Source organism: Mesoplodon bidens (genome assembly GCF_964165515.1).
Source record: "Mesoplodon bidens genome assembly, chromosome: 4".
Lineage (NCBI taxonomy): Eukaryota > Metazoa > Chordata > Mammalia > Artiodactyla > Ziphiidae > Mesoplodon > Mesoplodon bidens.
In genome coordinates this window covers 57,365,326-57,389,620 of record NC_138160.1, presented here as the reverse complement: position 1 = coordinate 57,389,620, position 24,295 = coordinate 57,365,326, and the positions used below count along the sequence as shown (strand labels likewise).

The 24,295-nt window shown below is 40.1% G+C and overlaps 1 protein-coding gene across 1 annotated transcript in view; it reads right to left on the bottom strand.

The window, feature by feature from the left end:
* Positions 1–545: 545 nt before the first annotated feature.
* The window catches only part of MCCC2 (methylcrotonyl-CoA carboxylase subunit 2), a 59,512-nt gene continuing 35,762 nt past the window's right edge, over positions 546–24,295 (bottom strand). The window contains exons 9-18 of the mRNA XM_081231075.1: positions 20,395–20,494; positions 20,189–20,284; positions 16,743–16,815; positions 13,748–13,828; positions 11,930–11,992; positions 8,333–8,489; positions 7,336–7,450; positions 5,400–5,485; positions 1,276–2,480; positions 546–1,051 (exon numbers count right to left, since the gene is read on the bottom strand). Coding sequence (XP_081087201.1) covers positions 2,363–2,480; positions 5,400–5,485; positions 7,336–7,450; positions 8,333–8,489; positions 11,930–11,992; positions 13,748–13,828; positions 16,743–16,815; positions 20,189–20,284; positions 20,395–20,494 — 889 coding nt within the window. The 3' untranslated portion in view covers positions 546–1,051; positions 1,276–2,362. The remainder of the gene's footprint in view (positions 1,052–1,275; positions 2,481–5,399; positions 5,486–7,335; positions 7,451–8,332; positions 8,490–11,929; positions 11,993–13,747; positions 13,829–16,742; positions 16,816–20,188; positions 20,285–20,394; positions 20,495–24,295) is intronic.

The window sequence follows — 24,295 nt, the reverse complement described above, 5'->3', positions numbered from 1 at the left end:
GGACAAGGTAAGACTGGATGCAGGTAGACCCCTTCTAAGGCCTGCATAAAAGACAAAAATGGTAGCGGAATTCAAGAGACAGTTAGGAGGCAAAATCAACAGAACTTGATGATTGAGTCTGAGGTTGCTTAGACCTGTTAGATAGACAGGTCTGGAGCTCAGGGAAGAACTATGTTAAGAACTGTCAAGACAGGAATCATCCCCATTTAGATGGCAACTAAAACCATAAGAAGGGCTGAAATGGCCCAGCGAGAATAAACCAAGCCATGTAAAACACATACATTCAAGGATGAGGAGGAATAAAATTCAGCCATAAAAAAAGAATGAAATCTTGCCGTTTGCAACAGCACGGATGGACCTTGAGGTCACTATGTTAAGTGAAGTAAGTCAGACAGAGAAAGACAGACACCATAAGATCTCACTTATATGTGGAATCTAAAAAACAAAACAAACAAAGCAAAACAGAAAACCAAGCTTATAGATACAAAGAACAGATTGGTAGGGCTTCCCTGGTGGCGCAGTGGTTGAGAGTCCGCCTGCCGATGCAGGGGACGCGGGTTCGTGCCCCGGTCCAGGAGGATCCCACATGCCGCGGAGCGGCTGGGCCCGTGAGCCATGGCCGCTGGGCCTGCGCGTCCGGAGCCTGTGCTCCGCAGCAGGAGAGGCCACAACAGTGAGAGGCCTGCGTACAGCAAAAAAAAAAAAAAAAAAAGAACAGATTGGTGTTTGCCAGAAAGGAGAGGGGCGTGGGGTGGACAGAATGAGTGTAGGGGGTCAAGAGGTACAAGCTTCCGGCTACAAAATAACTAAGTCCTGGGGATGGAACGTACAACATGGTGACTATAGTTAATACTGTACTGCATATCTGAAAGTTGCTAAGCGAGTAAATCTTAAAAGTCCTCATCACAGGAAAAAAAAAGAAAAAAGTCTGTCACTGTGCTTGATGATGGATGGTAACTAGACTTACTTTCGTGATCATCTGCAGTGTATATAAATACTGAACCATTATATTGTACACCTGAAACTAATATAATGTTATATTCAATTATATCTCAATTAAAAAAAAAGAAAAAAGCGGGCTTCCCTGGTGGCGCAGTGGTTGAGAGTCTGCCTGCCGATGCAGGGGACACGGGTTCATGCCCCGGTCCGGGAAGATCCCACATGCCACGGAGTGGCTGGGCCCGTGAGCCATGGCCGCTGAGCCTGCGCATCCAGAGCCTGTGCTCCGCAATGGGAGAGGCCACAACAGTGAGAGGCCCGCGTACCACGTACCACAAAAGAAAAAAAGAAAAAAGGAAATGTGCCAGCGGCAGGGAGAAGAGAGAATGGGGAGTTATTGTTTAATAATAGAGTTTCAATTTGGGATGATGAAAAGTTCTGGAGACGGATGGTGGCAATGTAAATGTACTTAATGTCACAGAACTGCACACAAAAAAGTGGTTAAAATGGTACACTTTATGTTATGTATATTTTACCACAATTATTATTTTAATAAGAACAATTAAACAATAAGGAGATACTTTTGTGCTATTTGTATCTTTCAGAATAAGAATGCGTTCACATGTGACTAATGAAAAATCAAGACAAATGGTAAAGGAAGGAGGAATGAGCAGAGGAAGTGGGGCCTGCAAAGGAAACTGAACAAGAATGGCCACGGAGGCTGGTGGAAAACCTAGAGTGTTACAGCAATGGAAGCTAAGGACAGAATTTCTAGGAGGAAGTGTTTGACTGATTGGAATGCCCCAGAGAATTAAATCAGGTAAAATCGGAAAAGGACCCACTGGTTTCAGGAACATGGAGGTCAGTGGTGACCTTGGAGAGGCCTGTTGGCAGTAGAAGCCAGAAGACGAGAGGGTGAGGAGAGAACGGGTAGGAAACAGAGCCCAGAGTGCAGACAAGAAGTCTGACAACTATGGAGAGGAGGACAGTGGTGGCTGGAGGGAAAAGTAACAGATGTTTATTTTTAAAAGTACATTAAAATATCACCACGCATAATCTGCAAAGCAATCAGTTCAGTGGAAATACAACTTTATGTTAAAATCTCAACAATACCTGGAATTTACAGATTACAGAACTTTTCATAGTACTTATGGCTTAGAAAGGATAACTCAAAGTTATTCTCATCCTTTTCAGGGTGGTAAAGCTGAGCCATAGAAAAAATTCTCTAAGAGAATTTACAAGGAATTGAGGTGCACAAATAAATATCTTCACTGATTCGTTTTTTAAAGGTAGAAAAGTATAATGCACTGTGTTAAGAAAACAATTTTACTGTAATAGCCACATATTGAAAAAGTCTAAAAATTTAAGGCTACTAATTATTAATTTTTGGTACATGTCCAATGGAAGATGCTTTATATTCCAATTACATCCTCAAGATACCGAAGTTAGTCTTCTGGATGGGTGCGTTGAGGGCTGCACTAAGACTGAGACCCAGGACCAGCCTGGTGTCCACTGGATCGATAATCCCATCATCCCACAGCCTGATAAAAGAACAAAAACGAGTGATTAGGAGTCCACCACCAAACCACCAGTTATACACCCTATGCCCAAAAATGCCCAGGAGGTTTTCCTTCAGGTAATATGTGGAACTACTGATTAGCTACTATAATCTCGCAATGGAAACAATGTTCAAGAGGGGAATAAACAGAGAAAGAAAAATAACATGACTCTTACACAGCTTTAGGAACAGCTTACTACAAGGAACTTCAAAATAAACCCTGGTTTTATTTATTTCAGGAAAAACCTTCCTGTCCCTCCTCCACCCACACAAACATACAAGTCAAGTTGATATATTACTGTTTTTATTATGAAGAGCCACATAAACCAAGGTAACAGTCTCCAACCAAAGTCCCTACTAGAAAAGGTATATTCCCCCAAACTCTCAAACTCTTAAGAAACTATGAAAATTACTGAATAGACTTCAGTACATTTTATTAATAAAATAAATACCTTCATATGTAGTTCTTTATTTTTTGCTACAATAGGAAAAACAAGTAATGGCTTTAAACTGCTTTCAGAAGAAACTCAAGTAGAAATCTTAGTTTGCTTTTCATGGACAACCTCACATTTATAAAAAAAAAATGAGTAAGAAATATTGTTTTTTAAAGGTCATTAGTGGGTGGCAGTTTTGCTTTCTTTAAACAAACTGCCTTCAGTATCTGGACATAGCATCAATTATTAAACCATACTTACATCAACAGACCATGAATGAAATCATTGCTCATAAAATATTCATAATAGGGCTCTTAAAGTATCAACAGCCAAAAAAAAAAAAATATTACTCTTGTAGTTTGTAACCCGGTCAATTGATTACACTCCCTTCTGAAGCCTACAGCAGAGTAATATAGCAAGCACGATGGTGCCGGGGCTGTTCCAGTTAAGAGGCCCTAATCAAATGTCTGGAAAAGTTTGATTATAAAAACAACTGAGCAGAAGAAAATTGGCATGCTGCACATGTAACATGTAAGGATTAAGAAAAACATAGGAGGTTACAGTACTGTACAGATGATGACAGAGCTCTCTGAAAAGACAGGTCTAGCCATGTTAAAGCCTAAACAGACCACAGAATTTTATTGTTAAGCTGAGATTTATGAAACCAAAGGAAGGTGCCATAAACTGGCTTGAAAATCCTTTCATCTTTGAAACAAAGTTGGTGTCTCCATGCCACCAACTGTTTCAACAGAAGGGTTAAACATCTATAAATTAAAAGAAAAACCTTGTTGTTTTTCAATATTAATTTCCAAAGATAAGTCTATCTGGGCCATATGCTCTCCTGTCTTGAATATAATCCACTAAAAACAATAATAATCTAAGTATGAAAATAATAAAGGATTCAGTCTTTCTTAAGAGGTGACTTAGCCAGGGCTGAAAAACAAATGAATGGTTCACACAAAATATGCTATTTTTCAAAGTTTAATACTCTAACTGTCCTTGTGAATTTCAAAGTCTTATCAAAAAACTATAGGTGAGCTTACAATGTATATTTTCTCTTTAACCTTTTATATGATTTTCTATTTCCTCTTTGCTTCTACTGGCTACTATGTAAGCCTATTTAAGTGATGGTAAAAAGAATGTTTATTTCTTAAATCAAAGACTACAAAATATTTTGTTCTTTTTTTTTTTTTTTTTTTGCAGTACATGGGCCCCTCACTGTTGTGGCCTCTCCCGTTGTGGAGCACAGTCTCCGGACGCGCAGACTCAGTGGCCATGGCTCGCAGGCCCAGCCGCTCTGAAGCATGCGGGATCTTCCCGGACTGGGGCACGAACCCGTGTCCCCTGCATCGGCAGGCGGACTCCCAACCACTGCGCCACCAGGGAAGCCCAATATTTTGTTCTTAATTAAGAGAATCAATGACCCGCCACAGCAAAATATACCTGTACATTTGCTTGCAGAAACACGTTAACAAGAAGAGAAACATGCTTTTCAAAAATCCCAAATGGTATTAATTGAATTTTGAAACTAATTATGCTCTGAGAAATAAACGTGTTCAATCTTTCCTGCCCCTCAACACCAGGAGCAGTGCCTGCCACAAAAGATGCATTTGAGGAACTGACATGGATTTTAACTTTTGATTTCCTTTTCCCCCTCCTCTCCAGTCTGCCTTCACAATAAATGGCATAAATCACAGCATAACCCAATTTTTAAAGGACACAAATAGTTATTTTCTTTTTTCCATCTGCCCAAGGGATAAAAGAAAAACAAGAAGCTTCAATTATTCTTCAGAATGTAGAACACTGAAGTTGTTGAAAAAAGAGGTATGAAAGCACACGCATGTCTCCAACGGGGACAGCTGTGATAATTTATTATTACCTCATTTAAGTGGTGTAAGAAACAAACAGAATAAGAGCCGCCATGGTGTGTGAGGTAGTTGCTTAGTGTTGACATGTGGACCCTGGCTACGAATAATCACCTTCTGAATGCACAAGCTCACTTGTTACAAGTGTCAGTAAGTGTTCAACCATTTTCATCTTTAAATGGGATAAAAACAAAATAATCAGAGAGGGGGATGACAGGAACCCATTACTGCAGAACTAATTCCTGAAAGTGACACAGCCAGGACTATAATTCTCAACTTCCCAGCCCCAGTGCGGTCCACCTCTGGCCACAGTGCTCCTGCAGGCCTTGGACCACTTCAACTAGGAGCGGGATAAGGGAAGAGGGGTGGAGAGTGGCAGAATCAGACCAATAGTGATGGATCCAAAGCCCAGCCTGGGAGAAGGAGTGGCATTTCAGCAGTAAGCATTCCCATTATAGAAACAACAGTACAAAACTGTGTCCAAATGTTATTTTTTGGTTCCCGTGAGGGTTGGATCATGCCAACTGCTCAGATCTCTGTAAAACTGCTGCCCTGACTGCCAAGATGTGCCCATCAAGGAGTCAGTTATTCTCTGGCTCTCACCTTGCACTGGAATAGTAAGGGTTTCCTTCCTCTTCAAACCTCTTAATGATGGGCTCTTTTAAAGTTGCTTCATCAGCACTGGAGAACTAAAAGAAAAGGGACAATGAGTAAGTCCGCTGCAGGGGAACAACAGATCCACTCAAGAGAACCTCAAGAAGAAAGGGGCAACAGATTTCATGAACGATAATGTTACAACCAACATCTGCACATTGATGTATAGCTTACGTGTGATGCTTTAACATATATGATCTCACCTGAGACATGAGTATCAAATTAGTGCACTGTTATATCTCCCTTATCAGAGCCAATGTCCTGAGGCTGTTTAATGTCAGGTCAAAACCAAAGGTATCACATATTCCACCAGGGTATAGCAATGGATGTGAATTATACAATATAATAAAGGGCTATATTACATCTTGCAGTTTCTGTATAAGGAGGTGGAAAAGTAGGATATTTTCATTCAAAATAGCTAAAATTTTAAACATTTTAAAGCTTAAAGGGATAAAACAATAAGGCCCATTTAAAATAACCTCTTCAATTTCCCAGATGGCTGAGAGAGATTTTTCCCTAATTAAAAATTTAATGGCTTGCCCATCCGTATTGCCAGAAACAAGTGATAATTCAGATGTCAAAATCTTTATGCAAACTAATTTTGAAATCCTGAAAAGTATTTTCAACTTAAAAAATATTCCACACCAAAAACCAAGTGATTTTTTTTCAAATTAATCCAACCTTTTATGTACTTTCATCGTTTAATATCATTTATAGGTCCAGAATTTGGAGGGAGAACCACTAAAATCCTATACTTTCCTTTCACATATAAAAATAGATGAATTCATATATCTGTATATCAAATTAATCAAAGCACAACTATTTAATAAGATATTGCCATGCTGGGCTAGAATTTAAGACAAGCTTTCAAAATATCAGGTAGAATTTCATATCCCCACTCCCCACTACATACACACAAAAGTAAAGCTTTCCTTTTGCTTGGATACTAGTTAGTACTAAAGTGCATCTGAAACTTCAACTTAAGTCTGCAGAGTTACTGTTGCTTAGAAAAGATAGCTGGGGATGTGAGGCATGGATGAGATGCATTCAGGGAGGCAGGAACCACCCTCTGGCTTTATATTATCCCCACTCCACAAACTAGGCGGTTGACCAGATGATCAATCTCTAAATGGCAGAAGTGAGAGCCTGAGAAGGCAGGGCCTCCTCCACATTATGCCTTGTTACGATGAAAGAGTACACCTAAGCAACTTTAGGAACGTGCACCGATCATTTTATAGGCCTGCTGCTTAAATAAAGTAGTTGTAAGCTATAATAAAATGTAATGCAAAATTTCAGATGAATCTCTAACAGAGACACAAACAAAAGAATCCATCTCAAAAGCAGCTATTTGCTGATTTGCTTTTCATTAAGTTTCCAGTGCCCTTTCCCTCCTTCTTCATTGATACTTTCACAGTATAATAATGGCATTCAATTCTCATTACACAACGGGGCCCTCCCACTAGAGGTATCCTTAACAACAATCTAAAAGTAAAATAGGAAACACAAAATTCTGCTGCTTTAGGTCATAAAATCAAAGACATTAAGTCAGATTTATTTAAATCTCACTAACTGCAAATGAGGAAGAATCAAACATCTTTATGCCTCAGGCACCCAGAGACAAAAGAGTTTGTTAAGTGTTTTCTTGGAGATTCTGAAAAGTTTGTAAATTACCACAAGAAGGTACTTTAAAGTGAAATGGCTCTAAAAAGAGAGATGGAGAATGTGTAAGTCTAAAACAATTTCCAGGTCAGCTACTTCTAGATAAAGCCAGGCCCTGAATGTTGGAATCCTAGCCACAAACTTGGAGGGGTTTTGGGTATGCTGCTCCCTGGCTCCACAGTGTTCTGGTGAAAGTCAAACCTGGAGACAAAGAAACAGCATTTACCTGTTTCCCTTCCCGTGCTCTTTGGTCCTTTGCTACTGTCGCTAGCACATTAGCTGCCTGCTCTCCTCCCATCACTGAGATGCGAGCATTTGGCCACAGGTAGAGAAATCTTGGGCTATGGGGGGAAAAAGGAAAGAATGACAAAATGAATTCACTGTACTACACAGAGATTTTCAGAGGCCCATGTTTACCTTTTAAATCAGTGGTGGTTCATTCTGGCTGCGCATTACAATTATCTGGGGATTAAAAAAAAAACAATGCCTAGAACCCACCCCAGAGTAATCTCCAGCAGTGGGGCTTCAGCATGGTAGAATTTTTAAGTTCTCCAGGTGATTCTGATGTCTGTTTTGATATACAGTATTTTTCCATTTCATCCAAATTTACTGGGCAAAGAAGTATTCAAAATATCCTATTATGTGCAGTTATATGCTGTTTTCCATTCCTAAAATTAGTGATATGTGCCTTCTCCCTTTATTTTTTAGTTTTAACAGGGGATTCTCAAGTTTGTTAACCCTTTTAAACAAAGCAACTTTGGGCTTTCCTGATTCTTCTATCGTTATAATGTTTGTACTTTATTATGTCCTGTTTTTATTTTTCTTGTTTTAATATGCTGCTCTTCTTTGAACCTCTTCAGCTGGCTGCTCGGCTCACTGATTTCCAGCCTTACTTCTCTTCCAGTATATAATATATAACTAAGTCCACACCTGTCTCAAAGCAAGACTTTAGACACATCACACAAGTTATGACGTAGTATTTTCATTATCAGCCATTTCAAAATATGTCCTGATTCCCACTGTGGATTTCTTCCAAGTGGTACTTTTAGCATTAAATTTCATTTCACCCCTCCAGATGATACAAATTATGGTATAACTGATTAAGATTTGTGAATGTCATTCTATATTTCAAATAGCCTTGAAATAAACTGGTAAACTGACCATTCATAACGATACTTGAAGTATGATTCATTCTTTCAGAGAAAACCATGACAACCACCTACCTAAATGCTCTGCCACACATCCCATAGTTTCCAGCCCCGTAAGAGCCCCCGATGATGACAGTTATCTTCGGCACATTGGCACAGGCTACGGCAGTCACCATCTTGGCGCCATCCTTGGCAATTCCTTCAGCTTCGTAGTCTCTACCAACCATAAATCCTGTGAAAAGAGAACAGAAAGAGAGCCTCAGGGTGATAAGATTAGTGTGCAGAAGTCATTTTCACCAAGGTACTAGAAGGACATCTTGTCAACCTTATATTTTACCACAGGCCTCTCACCCTAATAAAATATTTATATGTAAAATATGATCCCCACAAATTTGCATTAAAAGGTAAAATAAAATTTTCTCTAATCATTTAAAAAATTGTTTAAATGGTTCATCTGGATGCACACAGAGATCCTCAAACAAGATAAGAATGCAACATATCTTCCAGAAATTATCTCAGAACAATAGCTTGGTGATGAAAGAACAGGATATGGCAAGCTAAGGAAAAAGTACTAGGGCAAGCCCAACTGTGAGGGCTTTAGGATTCACTGACCTGGTTTAAAATACAGATTATTCCTTCTGAAGCACTGCTTTAAAACTTTGATGAAATAAAATTAATGTTTCATAGAGATGCTGAGTCCCTGTCAGCGACTCAATAGCAAGATAAAAGAATTCTCATTATAATTATAGGATCCTTCTACTTCTCCAAGCTCCCACCCCCAGCTCTGCTGAAACCGGTCTGCAGCGTCACTGCGCTTTCCAGGCCTTGGGGTTCTTCCTCTTCACCTTATAAACGTTGCCATCAGGCTTCATTTGTCTCCCTCCGCACCCACAGACTCACATGCCTACGTGGTGGTCGCTGTTCTTGCTTTGCAAATCTCCAGCAGTGGGTAATCCAATTCAATTAAACCATTTTTTATGGATCACCTGTACTTGCTGTGGATACAACAGTACTGATGTAACAAGCCCTGCCCCCACCAGGCACCATCTGTTTCCTCTGGTCACCTCCCTGCCCTCTGAACTGGGCCCTCAGAATAGCTCAGAGACTCCTTTATCTATTTTATCTCGACTCCCTGTAACATTCCCACAATAGCTATCTCAAATATCGACTCTCTTTAAAAGCCCTCACCCACCACCCACCACCCTATCACCCCACTGTGCCTCTAGTCCCGTGAGTGATTTTGCCTTGAAAAAGAAGACCGAGGCCATCTCACTTGGCTTTCTCTAACCCTTCTTTTTCTCACCATAAAGAACAACATAATCACGCTGCCTTTCTTCCTTTACTCTCATCTCTGTGGAAGAAATTAGAGTTACTCAAAGATTATCCCTGAGCCCTTTCTCTTCTCTCTGGGTGTTATCTATTCCCACAGCTTTAAACACCATCTCCATGTTCTAAGGATGTCTCCACGTTCGCCTCCAGCTAACACATCCCTTTGGTGCTCAACACTTCTCAACTGCCCACCATATATTTCCAAATGGATACATTTGAGGTCCCTCAAATGCAATGTTGCAAAACCAAACTCAAACTCTTCTCTCTGACCCCAACCCAGCAAAAAATAAAGCACAGCGAAAATGTAGGAATCTTCCAAGCACGCGGTTTAACTTACTGGTGGTTAATAAATCATGAGTCAGTATTAGAAACAAGGTCTCTGGCCTAGTGAAGCTTCAGAGTACTTTTACCTGCCCTCTTAAAAAGTTTGCCACATAGGGCCCTCTCTGGCTGCCACCTGGATAGAACTCCTCTCAAGAGTCATCTAACCAGATATCTTAAACTTAAGAACAGCACCAGATGAAGATGTTTTAGCACCAGTGCTATGTAAAGCCCTGCTGACTGTCAAGGCCAAACTCCTTCTCAAAAAGGCATGCCTGATCCAAACAACTAATTAAGGACTTCTTCCTTTGAACCTGAGATAACCACACATGACTTAGAACAGTGGTCCCCAACATTTTTTGGCACCAGGGACCAGTTTCATGGAAGACCATTTTTCCATGAGCAGGGTGGCAGCGGGCAGGGGGAAGGCTCAGGCAGTAATGTGAGCCATGGGGAGCAGCAGAGGAAGCTTCACTCCCTGGTCCACCACTCACCTCCTGCTGTGCGGCCTGGTTCCTAACAGGCCGTGGATCAGTACCAGTCCGCGGCCCGGGGGTGGGAACTCCTGACTTAGGAGACTGGGGGAAACTTTTTTTTTAGCTAATCAACATATCAGAGTGCCTCCTATCTGTCAGGCACCATGCAACACACAAAAAGTATAAATAGGAGAATCATAGAATGCCAGGAAGAAGAACTCTAGAACCCTAAGAGCCCTTAAAAATCATTTCACCTGCCATGTTAGGATCACCCATGGAACATGAAATCAGACAGTTGACATTGGTCTTATCATTCTTTGGAGTCAAAACACAAATCGTGGAACTTCCCTGGTGGTCCAGTGGTAAAGAATCTGCCTTACAATGCAGGGGATGCGGGTTTGATCCCTGGTCACGGAACTAAGATACTACATGCCAGGGAAACTAAGCCTGTGCACCACAACTACTGAGCTCATGTGCCTCAACTAGAGAGCCTGCATGCTGCAAACTACAGAGCCCGTGCACTCTGGAGCCCATGTGCCACAGAGCCTGCACACCACAACTAGAGAGAGAAAACCCCCCGCCACAACTAGAGAGAAGTCCGCGCGCTGCAACAAAAGAGCCTGCATGCCACAACTAAGACCCGACGCAGCCAAAAATTAAATAAACAAACAAACAAATAAATAATCAAAAAAAAACAGCTCAAATCCCAGACTTTGGTTCAGGATGTGCATGTCCATTTAAGATGTTGCTTCAGGTAGAATTAACTGCACAATGAAAGATAAGGAAAAGGGAGGACCACAGCATGTACTTAAAATCTTTTATGGGGAACAAAGTACTGGGAAAGAGACCATGGGTCAGATAACACCCTCCAGCACTAATGAGAGTGTTACTGGCCAAGAACACTCTGCTGTTTTCTGGGTGGGTGGGTGCACATGTGCAGGAGTAAAGGAAGGCCACTCAAATGTTTGATACACTTGAAACTCAGAAATTGCTTCACTCAAAAACATGGATAAACTCCCCCAAATATTCAAGATTCTTGAAGTGTTAACCTTTAAAGATAATCTAGAGAGAGCATGTCCAATAAAGCTTTCTGTTATAATGGAAGCATTCTATGTCTGCACTGTCCAATAAATGAGCCATACTGGACACTGCAGCTCTCGAATAAATGCACCCAAACTGGTTAAGCTATTTTCTTTTTCTTTTTTTTGTGGCTGCGCTGGGTCTTTGTTGCTGCGTGCAGGGTTTCTCTAATTGCTGAGAGCAGTGTCTACTCTTCGTTGCAGTGCATGGGTTTCTCATCACGGTGGCTTCTCTTGTTGCGGAGCACGGGCTCTAGGTGCACAGGCTTCAGTAGTTGCGGCATGGACTCAGTAGTTGTGGCTTGCAGGCTCTAGAGCACAGGCTCAGTAGTTGTGGTGCACGGGCTTAGCTGCTCTGTGGCATGTGGGATCTTCCCGGACCAGGGCTCGAACCCGTGTCCCCTGCATTGGCAGGCGGATTCTTAACCACTGTGTGGCCACCAGGGAAGTCCAAGCTATTTTCTTACCAGTAATGTTCTGAAGAAACAGCAGAGGGATATTCCTTTGGCAGCATAACTGGACAAAATGAGCTCCCTATAAGCAAATAAAATAAAAATCTTTTTAGTGGGAGGTTAACAAATTTAATCATCATTTACCTTGCAAACAACACATTTGGGTCAAAGAAAGAGTACCCCTTGCTTGGCTAGTCTGACCTTATAGTAACAGTAATAATAATACTACCATGGGGACCCACTGTCAATGGAACATGTGGTTACAATTTGCACTGTACTTGTTTTGCACAGGCACCTGTGTGATCACTGGCACATAACTGTAGGCCAACTCCTGTGTCAGAGATGAAGTCAACCACTAATATTCCAAACAGCAAGTGAAACTTCAGGAACAGAGAAGAAGGAATTGCTTGTCAATGAGAATTTCTGAGCCTCACCATAAGGCAATTCTCTGGTTCTCCACTTTAAAAAAGAGAGAATGGGGCTTCCCTGGTGGCGCAGTGGTTAAGAATCCGCCTGCCAATGCAGGGGACACAGGTTCGAGCCCCGGTCCGGGAAGATCCCACATGCCACGGAGCAAATAAGCCTGTGTGCCACAACAACTGAGTCTGCGCTCTAGGGCCCACGAGCCACAACTACTGAAGTCCGCATGCCTAGAGCCCGTGCTCCGCAACAAGAGAAGCCACCGCAATGAGAAGCCCGCACACCACAACGAAGTGTAGCCCCCACTCACTGCAACTAGAGAAAGCCCGCACGCAGCAACAAAGACCCAATGCAGCCAAAAATAAAGAAATTAATTTTTTTTAAAAGTCAGTGTATTAGAAATATTTAATATTTTGGAAACGTTCACTATACATACTATTAAGTGAAAACCAGCAAAACTTCTCTATATATGGCAAAACCAATTGTGTTTAAAAAAAGAGGGGGAATAGAAAAAACTAAGGAACCATAATAACATGCTACTCAAGGTTATTTCTGGCATGAATGTAGGTGACTTCTATTTTCTTTATTTTTACTCTCTTATTTTCGTCTTATAATCTCAGTGGGGGAACAATAATGAATAGCAAAATCCAGAAACTAACTTTACTAATAAAACATTCTGCCAAAGACAAATTCTTCCTAATTAGGGTAGGAAAGTGCTTAATTGCCTGTTACCTGCCTCAGTAAGAGAACTTTTACCTTGTTATTCACTCTATCATTTGAAGAGGAAAAACAGGGCTAAACTTTTTTATTTTCTTAAGAAAATATTTTATCAAATAAATACATGAATTACATTTATCCAAGTTTAGGTAAATCTGAGACAATGATGTATGAAATTGAATACTAAGCCAAATATATTTATGAATTCCCTCTTTTAAAACCAGAGCTTCAGTAACAAGACCGACTATCTTTCCATTTCCAAAAAGTGAAAATATAATCAAGTTAAACTGATTATGGGATAGAATAGAGCAGGTCATGTCTCAGAACCATATGAATAGTATGTTTGAATCCCTCGAATGCATGAAATACTTTCAAGACAAGTATTCCTATATTCTTAGAAAATGTATACATCATCCACAGCAGTTATGATTCAAGTATTAAAAGAACTTTCCTAAAACAAACATTTGTATTTTTAACAGCGCTCAAGACAGTTCATCATATTCACGTAAACCTCCCTAAAGCTGTTTCAAACATTTAACACGCACACACATACATGTTCACACGTATAGGCACTCAATGTTCTGTTTGCTAAGGCATCTGGCTAAATATTTTAAAGCTTTTATGCAATAATTTTCATTCATTACTTGATAATGTTTAAATTAAAACAGAAAAACCTTGAAACATTTTTAACAGTACTTGCCTTTTTTGCAGATTCAGAAAAGAGAACTCCATTGTTTCCAACGATACCTATTGGGTATCCATATATTCTAGCAAATCCTCAAAAGAAAATTGAAAAAAAGATGTATGTATTTCAGAGGGCTTTTAATTCACAACGAAAAGACATATTTATACATTATTTAATTTCAAACCAATGTTTAAAATGTAGAGAGATTTCGTCTATGGTACAAAATAGCTCATGGCATAATTTATTTCTAAGGTACTGGAGTCTGGGTTTTTTGCTTTCTTGAAAGGGGTGTGTTACATATAAAGTTATCCACTTGTCTGACCAACCAGTTTGGTTAGATGATTGGATTAGTGTCATCCGTTCATTCATGTAACATATATGAGTGCCTACTATGTACCAGACACAAAGGGTATTCTGATATAGAACAAATCAGAGACACAGATCCCTTTAAAGGTCAATGTTCAGAGCCATCGGCCAGTTTCAGGTGACTAGCTTGCCTTAAAACGCCTGAAGTAATGACAGGCCCTTGAAATAAAAGGGATAAACTCAGCAAAGACAAACTTTTTTAAAAAGCAGGAATGCAGTCAAGCCTGGTGGTAACCGAGTTCAAGGTGAGAAATCCAGTTAAGCTTAGAAGAAGAATAAATCACTACACTTTCATTTTCTCTGTGTTTGCATCTTTTTCTTTCTCCTTTCCACAAGTTTTGTTTTTGTCTCACTATCACTTCCACTACCACTCCACACACACACACACACACACACACACACGAAAAATAAGAGAGAAGAAAAAGGGGGAAGAAAACCCTGTTATTTTGTGAAGTAGACACTTTAGGTGATTCCAGGAGGCTATTTTGCAAATATGAAGGACGTGACTAGAGACTTTCCCAAGAGTGATTTTCAACAAACCTACTTGACTATAAATAGGTGTCAAATACTTGGAAGCCAAGTGTCAACAAACTGTGCTTGTGAGAGGGGTCACAGGAAGCTCAATGCCAAAGTTCCTGGACCAGGCTCTGTGTCCAAGCTCAAGCTTGGACAGGCTGCCACTAAGACTCCTGGCGTGGGCCGCCCCACACAAAGCAGGTGCTCGAAGAATGAATGGATAAGAGAGAATGTCAACCTACTGACAAGCCAGAACACTGAATTTTTAAACTTATTTTTGTTCTTTACTCTGGCTTTGTCTTGATTTATTTTTTTAAATCCCTATGTTTATTTAATATGTTAAAATGAAACACTGATTTGCTGGTCACCTTGATTTCTCTTGGTCTTTCAGACCTAAAATCCCAGCCAAAACCCTAGGCTACACACCCTAAATGGCACTGCCACTTACAGAGGCAATTCAGAGAGGGGCAAACCTCCCCAAAGTTCTAACAATTCACTCTGAGTCCGGACCCATCCCACAAAAAGAGCTGGGAATCCGGCACGTGTCTCAGCAGCACGGTGCTACCCCTGAAGGTGTTCTGCCCTGTGAGCTGTTTAAACTCTCCATCCACCCTTAGTCCTGCTGAGTAGGGCGCATGCCCCACTACACTAGGGTCACCCGTGGAGGGAGCACCTTCACCAACTTCCTATCGGCCAAACAAGAAAGCAAAATGTCTACGAAACTCCTAGGCCTACCTATGGCAAGTGCGGGGGCAGGAGGAAAGCTGTAAGAACTGCCAGAGACACCTGATCCTTACAAAACTCTGTCCTTCCCCCTCCTCACTCCCACTCAGGGCCCCCACATTCATCCCTCCCTCCTCCTGTCATGCCCCCTCCCCCTCATGCCCCCTTTCATCCTCTCTTACTACCTCTTCACCCTCTCATCCCCCCTTCGCCCTCTCATTCCTCTCTTCTCCCTCTCACTCCCCACCCCACTGCCTACCCAAACCTTATTTGAATTCCAGTACAGACAAGAAGAGATGGAGATCTACCATCTGGTAGGTCTACCCCTGGTATTTTAGGGGGCAAAGGTACCACAAGTATTTTAGCAAGTCCAGGGCAAATACATAAAAACAGATGACAAAGACAGCCCATCCATCTCTGAGAAAGAAGCAGAAACAGTTCTGACTTGTTTTAAACTGCTGCACAATGAGGGTTACATCCTGAACTATTTGGGGACAAATCCTGTCTATATATCAAAGAAAAAGCTCTTAATCACTTAAACACCTAAATACAAACACATAAATTCCACGTCCAGAGTGAACCCTTCTCTTGCTCATAAATCAGACCAGGAGAAACTGCTGTGACTTATCCTTAAGCCTCAACGTATATTTGCAATTTGGATTTTTGCAGCTAGTTGTTTTTTCTACTCTGATATGCTGTCTTCAGATTAACTACTACATTTTGGAGCTTCTTTAAGACCAAGTAAAATGCCCAAATTTGTTTTGCCATTTGTCCAAAATAGATTACTATGGACCTGGTGTCTATGTTTCAAATATTTCTTCAAAGGCCTACAAATGTAACAGTTTAGGTGAATGAATTAACTTTTATAAACATTCTTATTTTGTTTTTTCAGACTTGGTATTCTGTCCTGTAGTCTCAATCTAGTCTTTGTGTGGACCATAAGACCTACACAGGGGCAGTGAGAAGGTTTAACTCAGTCTACAGTCTTCTGGGAAACTAAAACATCACACGAAACTTCACAGTTGAATTGAAGACTAAAGAATAAAGAAGACAGTGCTGAAATTTTCAAAATAATTATAGCCATCCAGAGAAATTTTTAAAACTACAAATATTTTTGTTAATTTTACTATAAGAGCCTTTTTATACAGCTAATGCTACAAAGTCACAGAATAATGGTCTGGACCAGAGCATCTTGCCCTCATCATTTTAAATTCTGGATCCATGAAGGCATTCAGCTACAAGTGATCTTTACAAAACAGCTCCTTTTGAGTACTGACTCACACGTTTATACCGCTATAAATAACAAAGCTCATGCCAAGTGCATCAGGGCCATGAGACAAGAGATCACTTATTTTCAAAGCAGCATAAAATGTTCACATTTTCAGTTCTTCATCTTTATACCTGTAACTATTGTGTCTCCATATAAGGCTTTAAATTCATTGAATCTGCTTCCATCCACGATTCTAGCAATGACCTAAGAGGAAAAATAACAATGTCCCTGAGCAATTATATTATAAAAGAATTTTTGCATTCAACTTATTTGTAAGGAAAACAAATTTGTAATGAATTTGTCACTTTCACAAAATTTCACCCTACTCAGAAAATCTTCTCAATAGAATTTCACTTGATATGCATGGTTAATGCCCTGAAGTCATTCTGGGCCCTGATTTTACACTTCACTATAAAAGCAACAGCTCCATGTTGTATACCAGAGAAGCACAGAGACTACATGGGCTGGTTGCTAGACTCACAGCTTCAGGGGCTGTCAAATGTATTGGCCGAGAGTCAGGGATTCAGTCAGAAAGCAAGGTCCTACTACATGTCACAGGGAATCATACTCAATATTTTGTAATAACCTATAAGGGAAAAGAATCTGAAAAAGAATATATATTATATATATATTTATATATAAAACGGAATCACTGTGCTGTACACCTGAAGTTAACACAACATTGTAAATCAACTATACTTCAATTAAAAGATTTTATTAAGAAAAAAAGAAGAAGAAAGAAAGCAAGGTCCAGCCTTACAGCCAGAAGACTTAGGCTCCAACCTAGGGTATAACATATGAGTTATTGATTTATGTGTCCTGGAGTAAGGCATTTAACCCCTCTGAGTCTAGGGTCTCACTTCTGCAAAGATGGAACAAAGCTGTGAAGATGTGATGAACTAGTAATAAAGGAACCTAAGAAAATAATGCTGAGATGAAGAACCAGCTCTGACTCCCAGCTTCTCCCAGCTCTACCACTGGGAAACTAGAGTCACAGCCTGGTTACTTAAAATCCCTGAAGCCTCAGTTTCCTCATGTGTTTAAAAAAAAAAAGTAATACCAATAATAATAATACTTAAAAGCTAATAACCTTGCCTGGTACTCATCAAAAGGTAGCTATTATTATTAAGCCTTCAACAAAGGTTCATTGATTCTGAATCTGATACACACACACATATAATTAATCTACACAGAGTCAAAGTTACTAGTTTATCCTCCATCTTCATCATTATACATCAGGACTATTTCAAAGTGTTCTAAACATGAAGCATATTCCAAATTTTTTCAGAAACTATTTTAGATGCTACACATCATTTTTTCTATCCAGTTTGAGCTTCCTTTTTCCTGTTTACCACATCAATCAAAGCCTTATTTTATAAGCTGCAAAGGCTGAAAAATGAGTGAATAGCTTACTTTGAATTATGTTTTACTTTCCTAAAAGGTCAAATAATATAATGGGGATATAACAGTTGTCTAAGTGCTATGTGGCTCCAAAATTACACCTTTTGAAAAACAAACACATAGCAACGACCATTCTTCCACACAAAGATAAAGCCACTCAAAAGGTCAGAGCAACCTAGGGCCACTTAACGTGAAACCCCCTTCTATTTGCTTTACGATAAAGTCCACTCAGCCACATAAAATATACTAACTCATCTTCAGACTCAAACTTTAGGAAGCAGACATATCATATGGCACTACTCCTATTTCTAGGAGCAGAAATCAATGCTCAGAGAGGTTCAACCCCAGTACCACTGACTAGGGAAACAAGAACTAGAACCTGGGCTTTTCAATTAATATCTTAGTGTTGTCTCACAGCTCCATATACTAGTAAGACCTCCATACAAGGCTTATTTGCAATTACAGAAAAATATAATAAATTAACATCACAATGTTGAACATGAATCAGCAAAAGGTAGAAGTCCAGGATACAATTTAAGAAGGCAGAAGTCTATCTTTATAAAAAGATATCCATTAAAATGAAATTGAACTACCATGAAGGCATGGATTCACATCTGTTTTGCTCATTCCTATACCCCTAGTGCCTGAAACAATACCTTCATGGAAAAAGCACTCAATAAATACTGTGGAATAAATGAAAAAAGTGATTATGCTTGAAAGAATGAATCCTTAGCCACCTAGAAAACTTGACTATTAGAACAACTCATTTTTCAGGCACATCAGATTGTAAGTGTCATTTTTTTCTATGCCTGTAATTAATTAAAAAGTCAAACTAAAAACCTAATCCTAGGGGCTTCCCTGGTGGCGCAGCGGTTGGGAGTCCGCCTGCCGATGCAGGGGACACGGGTTCGTGCCCCGGTCCGGGAGGATCCCACATGCCACAGAGCGGCTGGGCCCGTGAGCCATGGCCGCTGAGCCTGCGCGTCCGGAGCCTGTGCTCCGCAACGGGAGAGGCCACAACAGTGAGAGGTCCGTATACCGCAAAAAAAAAAAAAAAAAAAAAAACCTTATAGTTAGCTAAATTACCTTGCTAAAGTGAAGTATCAGTTGAAGCTCCATTAAAATCCAGCACTTAAGACCCTCTAACAATAATAGGGTACTGCCTAAATAAATATTTGTACATATCCATAAGTGGGATATTACATTCATCAATTCATCCAAAAAAATATTTACTGAGTGTCTACCATGTCACCAGGTACTAGTATAAGAATCAGGACCTAACCACAAAAAACATTTCATGAAGAAGTTTTAAATAATGGGGAGATGTTTATAATTTAAACTGGAAAAAGTAGAATTAAATATATATATATCAATATACGTATGTATGTATATACTATCTGAACTACATAAAAATGTATACATACACACTAAGCCAAAACACCAAAATATTGGCTGCTTTCTCTGCATGGTGGAATTACAAGCAATTTTATGTTTTTCTGTATTTTCTATATTTTTCACAGTTAGTACATAATAGTTTTATAGTCAAGGGGAAACATAACAAAATATTAAGGCACAGAATCTGATATTAGGACAATTTCTTAATTTAGAAAGTATCCTACCAGATATGGATACTGAACAAAATAAAAGACCTCATGCTATATGCAAGCACTAAAAATTGTCAATCTAAACTACAGAAGACAATCTGTAACCATAGCAACATCTTCAACTGCAATCAAATGTCTAATCTTTGCTCATGTCATATTGATCTAATGAGGTATGTTTTTTCCTTTCAACAACTTACTGACATTTCATCCATTTCCCAAAATAAGAACCCAAAAAAGAAACAGCTGGCAATTATAAAGTTGTGCTACATCATTCCTAACGTCCACAGGAATATGGAGTACTAAATATGGACAAAGCAAGCTTAGTCATTGTGCAATGAAAACTTTCCAATAATTAAGGGGTTTTCCCCCCTCTCTTTTAGTAAAGATATCTTTCCCTTATATGTCACTCCTTACTGAGACCCACAACAGTCCCTTAGTTTAGGGATGAACATATCTAAAACAGACTTCAGCTCTGAAAATGGATACACACAGCTTATAGTTCAAACAAAGTTTAAACACATGTCATAAACTATGATGGCATAGCTTACGGCTCACAGTTCCACTTTACACACCTCTCGGACATCAAAGTTCCTCTTAAGGTTGGCACCAACTATTCCATACAATTCATCAGCAGGAAATAAAGGATCTTCAGAAGGTTCAATGGTAACCTGCAGAAATATAGAACAATCACATTAGCCTATTTAAAGACATTATTTCAAGGTGACATAAGCCAAAATGCTTTGGGAAAATAAAAAATATAAGAACAGATCCAACTCACATCCATTTTCTTCTGATAATTTAGATTCCTTACAATCTTCCTAGCTAAGTGAAGGGCATGATTATCATCCAAAGCGTAGTAGTCACTTACTCCAGACTTTCTACAGAGTAAAGCACACTAAAAGAATCAGAACAGGGAAAAGGAAAATAATTAAATATCTTAAACCCCAAGTATCTTCTCTCATCTAAGGATGACGTCTTTTTACTTCCAAAACACTTGAATAACTGTCATCTAATTTGATCTCCATAACGTCCCTGGCAAAACAGTATTAACCTTGTTTTACAAACAGGAAAAACTGAGGTACACAAAAGTTAAGTACCTTGTCCTAGGACCACCAGTACCTGCATAAGAACCCACACCTTCTATTTTTCAATCTTGACCTTCTTCTACTGGACCACAGGGCCTTATTTAATGCTCATCCCATACACCTCAGACAAAATCGTATATGATAAAGTTCAACCACAGCTGGCACGCTTTCGTGATGTAGCTGGTAACAACAAAAAGTGTTTGTACCTCACTGAGACCCCAGTGAAGATGCCAACTATGGCCTCTCATTTCTGAGACTGCTGAGGCCTTCCTTACCAAGTTACACCCCAAGAATAAGCTGCTGCAGGTAGCACACATGAAGGCTTGAAAACGCTGTTCCTCAGATCAATGGTGAAAATGGGTATTGATAATATGGAACTGTGGTAAGGGCCTGCTCAATTTCAAGTTCAACGTGAATAAAGCATGGGCGTGCTCTGGTTCCAATTAGATGGCTTGTTGTTCCACTTGTAGATGTACTATGACTTTCTAATAAAGTATTTAAAAAAAACACTATGAAGTCAGGCAAAAATATACACCTAAAGGGACTTCCCTGGCAGTCCACTGGTTAAGACACCATGCTTCCACTGCAGGGGGCACGGGTTCGATCCCTGGTCGGGGAACTATAAGATGCCACGTGCCACGCAGCACAGCCAAAAAATAGAAAAAAAAAAAATATATATATATATATATGTGTGTGTGTGTGTGTGTGTGTGTGTACACACACACACACACACACACACAAAACCCCTGAAAAAACAGAATTTTAGTTCATTCTATGAGCAAGAACTAAGCTGCCGCGATCTAAATTTTGAAGTATTGTCTAAGGAAAACACCAAATCCTTAGGAGATGTCTTAGAACTGGGTTCTCACAGCGGTTTCATGTCACTGTCCACCTCGGGCTTGGGTGTTCCTCAAGAAGAGCAAGGACCATGTGTGCTCCTCTTTATAGTCCTCCAACCCTTTGCAAATAGCAGACCCTTCAGTTTCTTTAATTTAGTAGGACATTTTACAACTGACCCTGTCTTCCAAATGCTTCACAAATACCAGCTACAATTGCTGACTTCTAGCTACACTGTAGTAACTCAGTAAGCAAAGAAAAGCTCTTAGAAGAGACTGCTTCCAAATCAGTAAATATTTAAAATAAAATGCCGCCATTTTAAAATTTTATTTATTTATTTATTTATTTATTTATGACTGTATTGGGTCTTTGTTGCTGCACATGGGCTTTTCTGTAGTTGTGGAGAGTGGGGGCTGCTCTTTGTTGTGGTGCGTGGGCTTCTCATTGCGGTGGCCTCTCTTGTTGTGGAGCACAGGCTCTAGGTGCGCGGGCTCAGCAGTTGTGGCTCGCGGGCTCTAGAGCGCAGGCTCAGTAGTTGTGACGCACAGTCTTCAGTGCTCCGTGGCATGTGGGATACTCCCGGACCAGGGCTCGAACCCGTGTCCCCTATATTGGCAGGCAGATTCTTAACCACTGCGCCACCAGGGAAGTCCTAAAATGCCTCCTTTTAAAAACTGTCTAGCATTTACCAAAACAACAGGAAAGGGAAAACTTTTGATAAGACACTCTACTATGTAAAGCTTTGTGTCAAATTAACTATGAAGGATGACGAATCGGAGATGTACAAATACGTATTCACAATGACAGAGAGAACCCAAAGCAAGTCGTGCCTAGTAAATTTTATGACACTGTTCCCAAAAAAGCCATCACCATCTAATCACTGTCCCCTGATTTTAAACAGGCTACTATGAATGATAATAGCTAAAAGTAATAGAGCGCTTATTATGCCACAGACACTGTGCTGTGACGCAGGAACTATTCATATCTTCATTTTACAGATGAGGAAATGAGGCTCTGGGAAGTTATGTAGTTTGTCTAGTCACAAGGGTAACAAGTGAGGCAAACAGAAGATGAATCCTAGAACCTACACGCCTAACCTGATATACCACCTACAGCTTTTATGGGCACCAGATGACTTTTTTTAAACTGTCAAAAAAAATTTTTAATTAATGCTCCTCAAATACTATCTTCATCTCCTTCCCCTGATTAAGCACCTACAAACAGTGGCAGCCCACTTTGTCCTGTTTCTATTCTACCTGCATCCTCTCTCTCTCCAGGCTGAAACATCTACTTCACTGTCTCCCTGAAATGGTTGGTAAATGACCAGATAAGACAGAAATGCTGCATCTCTGCTCACATTAGTGTTCACCGAAATAAGCAAGTCTTCTGTTTAAACCCAGGCAGAAAACTCAAGCTCTCGAAGCTTTTCTCTGCCTACCTCAATTCTGCTCCAGCTCTTCCGTTAATCATTCCTCCTTTTGCCTCTAGTTGTAAAACTGGAAGCATAATAGCTTATTTGTTTTGTAATTGTTTTTTAGTTCATTCATTTATATCTCTTATCTGCTGAGTTAAATTATAAATCCTTGAGGGCAGGGACTAGGTCTGAAATTTTTCCATATTACTCATAACACTTAGTACAATCAATCTATCCACAAATAAGTGCTCAAAAAGAAAGGAGTGAATGAAAAACTGAGGCAAAGGTAGGTTCCTTAGCCAACTCTTCAAAAGGCAAGGCAGTGTTCTTTGATAGGAGGGTGGAAATGTTGTACCTATTTTCCATCTCCCACCTACTAGACTGCTCCCACAGTCACCTGCCTCCCTGGTTTGTGGTTTGGCAAAGCAAAGAAAGGTTTACTGCACCTCCCAGGCCACTGAGCTCAATGATTAGATCTACCTGTCAGTTATGTCTGGGTTCTTTAGGGTCTAGTCCTGGGCCCTCTTCCTTATCTACACTCACCTCAAGGTGAGCTCACCTAGTCCTATGGTTTAAATTCCACCTCCATCTGGGCTCCAGACTCTTACAGTTAACTGCCTATTCAGCATCTCTGTTTGGATGTCTGGATCATCTCTAACTTAGCAGGTTCAAAAGCAACACTTGATCCCCCTGCCCTATCCCCAACTCTGCCCCTCCTCCCATCTTCCCAATCTCAGGAAATGAAACCATTTCATGTCATCATCTTTGTCACCTCACTTTCCTGTGCCCCATATAGGAAATCCATCAACAAATCCCTCAATTCCACCTCTAAAATAGAGCACAAGTCTGATTCCTCCCCTCCTCCGTTCACTACCACCATAATTATCTAAGCCACCGGCACCTCTCAGCCAACTCTAGCAATAGTTGTATGCTATTGATACAACCACCCAACTGGTCCCTCACACACACTACTGCCAACGCTCTAAGCATTCATTCTCCATTTAGCAGACAGAGGGATTTTTTTTTTCTAATGAAATGTTTAATAATAGCACAAACTCTCCTTAACACTCTTCGATGGTTTCCTAATTGCTCATAAAAGAAAAAGTCCAAAACACTGAATGACCAATTATGATGATAAACAATAATAATAATGGCAGTTAACAATTACAGGTACTTATTTTAAAGCAGGTATTGTTTCAAGCAATTTACACATACCATCTCATTTAATTCTCACAAAATTCTAGGAGGTAGATGATCTCCTTACTCCTGAACTCTAACCTGAAATGGGAAGACCAGCAATGTGATGGAGCGGCTCATGCCTGACTCACAAGGGCCAACTGTGT